This window comes from Sphaeroforma arctica (genome assembly GCF_001186125.1).
Source record: "Sphaeroforma arctica JP610 unplaced genomic scaffold supercont1.1321, whole genome shotgun sequence".
NCBI lineage: Eukaryota > Ichthyosporea > Ichthyophonida > Sphaeroforma > Sphaeroforma arctica.
In genome coordinates, this window is record NW_014039237.1 from 1 (window position 1) to 3,928 (window position 3,928).

At 41.9% G+C, this 3,928-nt stretch overlaps 1 protein-coding gene across 1 annotated transcript; it reads left to right on the forward strand.

Moving 5' to 3' along the window:
- The first annotated feature begins 183 nt into the window (after nucleotides 1–183).
- SARC_10607 (sirohydrochlorin cobaltochelatase) lies at nucleotides 184–2,132 on the forward strand. Its single transcript, XM_014295342.1, has 3 exons — nucleotides 184–327; nucleotides 981–1,071; nucleotides 1,980–2,132. Exons 1-3 carry the CDS (start codon nucleotides 193–195, stop codon nucleotides 2,117–2,119), a joined length of 366 nt encoding a protein of 121 aa, XP_014150817.1. The 5' UTR covers nucleotides 184–192; the 3' UTR covers nucleotides 2,120–2,132.
- The last annotated feature ends 1,796 nt before the right edge of the window (nucleotides 2,133–3,928 follow it).

A 3,928-nucleotide genomic window follows, 5' to 3' on the forward strand; every position in this document is an offset into this window, starting at 1 on the left:
TGTGTGTGTGTGTGTGTGCTTGTCTGTGTCCTGTGTCTGTGTCTGTGTCTGTGTCTGTGTCTGTGTCTGTATCTATATCTCTGTGTGTGCGTGGGTATGTATTATATACACATGCCAAAGCAATCTGAATCGTGGACACAAGTCCCTCCCATGACCTACCTAACCCTGCCTCCCTAACACAATAGAGTGCGTATGACTAATGCGGTGTCTGCTGCATTGGGTGGCTTTGCTGAGGTGGTCATTGGCGCATCGATGGAAAGGCGAGAAGGAGATGCGTACGCTTTTAATGAGCCGTTGCTCGAGGGCACTCTGTTCAATTTGGAAGGGGTATGTTTGGTTTATATATAGCCTGGCGTAAATTTCTTATTTATGTACAAATATGGAAGGGGTATGTTTAGTTTATTTATAGCCTAGCGTAAATGTCTTATTTATGTACTGTCTAGCATAACAGGAAATGTATATATGTACAGTCTAAACCCTAAACCCTTATAACATCAAAGAAATTGTCTTATTTATGTACAGTCTAACAAAACAGGAATTGTCGTATTTATGTACAGTCTAAACCTTAAACCCTAAAACATCAAAGGAATTGTCTTATTTATGTACAGTCTAACAAAACAGGAATTGTCTTATTTATCTATTAATAGAATGGATTGGTAACACTCGTACACTTTATTGATAAAATGCATCAGTATTACTCGTATACTCTATTAATAGAATGCATTAGTATTACTCATATTCACTATAAATAGAATTCATTTGTATTACTCATATACTCTATTAATAGAATATATTAGTAATACTCGTATACTCTATTAATAGAATGCAATAGTATTACTCCTATACTCTATTGATAGAATGCATAAATATTACTCGTATACCCCATTAATAGAATGCTACTCTATTAATAGAATGTATTAGTATTACTCATATACTCTATTAATAGAATGCATTGGTGTACTCTCATACTCTATAAATAGAATGGAAGTGGCGATTTCGTTGTTGCAATGATGTTTCTACAACCGGGTCGGCATGCGGGATCGGGCGGAGATGTGGCGACCATCCTGAAAGGTATGTTGAGGGACCTTATTAAGTGCAAACGTGTGTGTGTGTGTGTACAAACATATACATTACTTAGTGCAAACGTGTGTGTGTGTGTATACAAGCATATACATTTTTAAGTGCAAACGTGTGTGTGTGTATATAAGCATATGAACGAGATCCTGAAAGGTGTGTAGAAGGACTTTAACGGATGCAAGCATATGTATGTCTTTCTCAGCATGTAGGCGTATATATACTCGCACTTTTTTTTAAAAACGAGTCAGTGATTCATCCCCGTCATTTGTACCACTCGTGCAGTCATACGTATACATGTGTGCCAGAGGTGAGTGTGTTGATCACAGTCCGTTGGGACTGTCAAATGGTTTTCTCTTTCTGTTGAACCGCAATGCTATTAGCCTGTGATACATAGGCTCATCACCAGTCCGTGGTGATAAAGTAACTGCCTGTATGCCATCTGGTGCGCGTTGCCAGCTTCCAGGTTTTCAAAGGACATGAGGGCAGTACGGTTTAATAATAAACCTGGGGTTTTTTTCCTTCAGAGGAATACTGTGAGAGTTCCGAGGTTGCTAGTCTATTCATGCATGGTGGATAAGTCTCTGACGTGCTAGTGACCCATATATATCTATGCTTGTTTCATCCCGGTAGGCCGTGGCCAACAACCAGTTCAACTTATACCTACCCCCAACCAGCGCAACTTATACTAACCACCAACCAGTGCAACTTATACCTACCCCCAACCAGCTAACTTATACCTACCCTCAATCAGTGCAACTTATACCTGCCCCCAACCAGTGCAACTTATACCTACCCCCTATCCACACCCGTACCGTCTGGAATAAATACACATCAAAACATAGCTCGTTTTGGCTCTCAATCGCTTCTTTTTATTTATTTATTTATTTTCTGGTCAATTACAGAGGAGGAGACCCAACACCCTGGACTGAAGACACACATCACTGACCTCATGGGTTCAGGAGACGACATCATCCCAATCCTCGCCGATCGCTTCTCTGAATGCTTAGCCTCTGCAGCAGCCGCCAGCGCTGGATCTATATAAAGCACATAGCCACTATGTTATGGAATAAATATGTGTGTATATAGTACGGTGGTATGGCTATGTGTGTGTGGATTGTACTATGGGGTGTCTATATGTGTTTAGGGTTTTAATGTGTGTGTAGTATATAAGTGTAAATTTTGCTTGTGTTGCGGCGTTCATGACGAAATCGAGTGAGGTGCATGTGACAGTATATGTTGATTTGACGTCCATAGTATCCGTTTCAAGTAGACGCAGTTCTAACCCCCTAAACGTGACGGGTGATCAGTAAGCATGCCATTTAATATAACGGAACGTGAGTCTGCGAGTTCTGTCTCAGTACGACAAGGCACCTCTACACTATTTTGCCATTGACACCATTGGTCTACTACTAGCAGTATAAGTACCGGCATTGTGCCTAATTAAGCTTGCCGTACTGGCAGTCGCCCTATATACTACTCACTTCACACTGAGTGAGTGCTGACAGTGGCACTACATACCGGTCACTTCACTGTGAGCCAGCCCGATGTACCCCCACGCGATGGTTATACGATCCCTTTCTAAAGTACAACTAGTGTTTAAAATAGCATATAGTAGGTACAGAGGGTGTGATATTTCAATCTACGACCAGACACCAAATAAGTTAAAGCTTACAGGCAATCAACATGACCTTGACCTATCTTTGCTGCTTCCCTCAGATTTATTGATCCCTTAAACTTAATAGACTTGGGTTTATCTTCTTAAACTTGATAAACTCAGGTTTATCACGAAAGCGTAGGCTTCTCTTAAGTCCCTATTGACATTATCACCGATTTCCTGTCTGTTACACAAAATCTGTCCGTAACGCTTTTTGCCTATTTGTAGACCCCCTTGAAATTCCCCAATTTTAGAAATAATATACCCCTAACCCTGAGACCAGTCCCAGACTCTAGTTCCAGAACCCACTCCCTAAGCAAAGATCTGGATATCTTTTAAACGTGAATAAAAACAAATAAATTACCTCTTATGTTTAAACGCTTTCGATCCCCACGGCTTCCCTGCCGTGATTTATTAATCCTTCTTAGACCTGATGAACTCGGGTTTATTTATTCTTCTTAAACTGAATAAATTCGCGTAATAGTGAAATCTGTACGTATTTACTCAATGCCCCATGTTTAAGCTGCAACTGCTAAGATATTTTTTTAGGGTTCTTTTTAATATACATGACCGCCTTCGAGCTCCAGTGTCGCGGATACTTGCATTGCGCTCACGTCAGGACAGAGCTTGGTCCCTGAAAACCCTACACCCCCGAAACCCTAAACATTTTTCCCGATTGGGGTAACGGGGCCGCACACGTTCCTGACCAGCCAGACATGCCTGTTCTGTCCGCATGCGATACCCTCATTGGTGAATAAGCGTAGCGTGTTTGTGTGGATATAAATAGGTTAGGTTCGTTCATCGCCATAGATAGACTGGCGATATAGTATGATCATGAGCCGATTAGCTTGCTGTAGGTGAGTGGCTATGCGCGTGCGTGTACTGGTTTCCGTGGGCCAAGCACAGGCACGGCTGAAGATCTCTGCGCCGTACCGTTTAATTCAGCAAACGATTGACCACCACCTGGACGTTACCATCGTACTCCCGCAGAAGTCGTATGTTATCGGCCGCATCCGCAAAGTCCATATCCAGCAACACCTGCATTTCTGCCCCGAACCTAAGCACAGGTAAACGGATGGATATTAGAGGCAAAGTAGGCTAAGGAATCAATGCAGATAAATATCTCGACGAGTGCTCAAGCCGAACCCATGTCTATATCTCATAACCAGATACAAACTCATCAATAAACGCCGTTGA

Coding starts and splice junctions, on each gene's coding strand:
- SARC_10607 (XM_014295342.1), top strand. CDS start 193: ATGACTAATGCGGTGTCTGCTGCATTGGGTGGCTTTGCTGAGGTGGTC. Junction 328..980: donor CTCTGTTCAATTTGGAAGGG/GTATGTTTGGTT, acceptor CTCTATAAATAG/AATGGAAGTGGCGATTTCGT. Junction 1,072..1,979: donor TGTGGCGACCATCCTGAAAG/GTATGTTGAGGG, acceptor GGTCAATTACAG/AGGAGGAGACCCAACACCCT.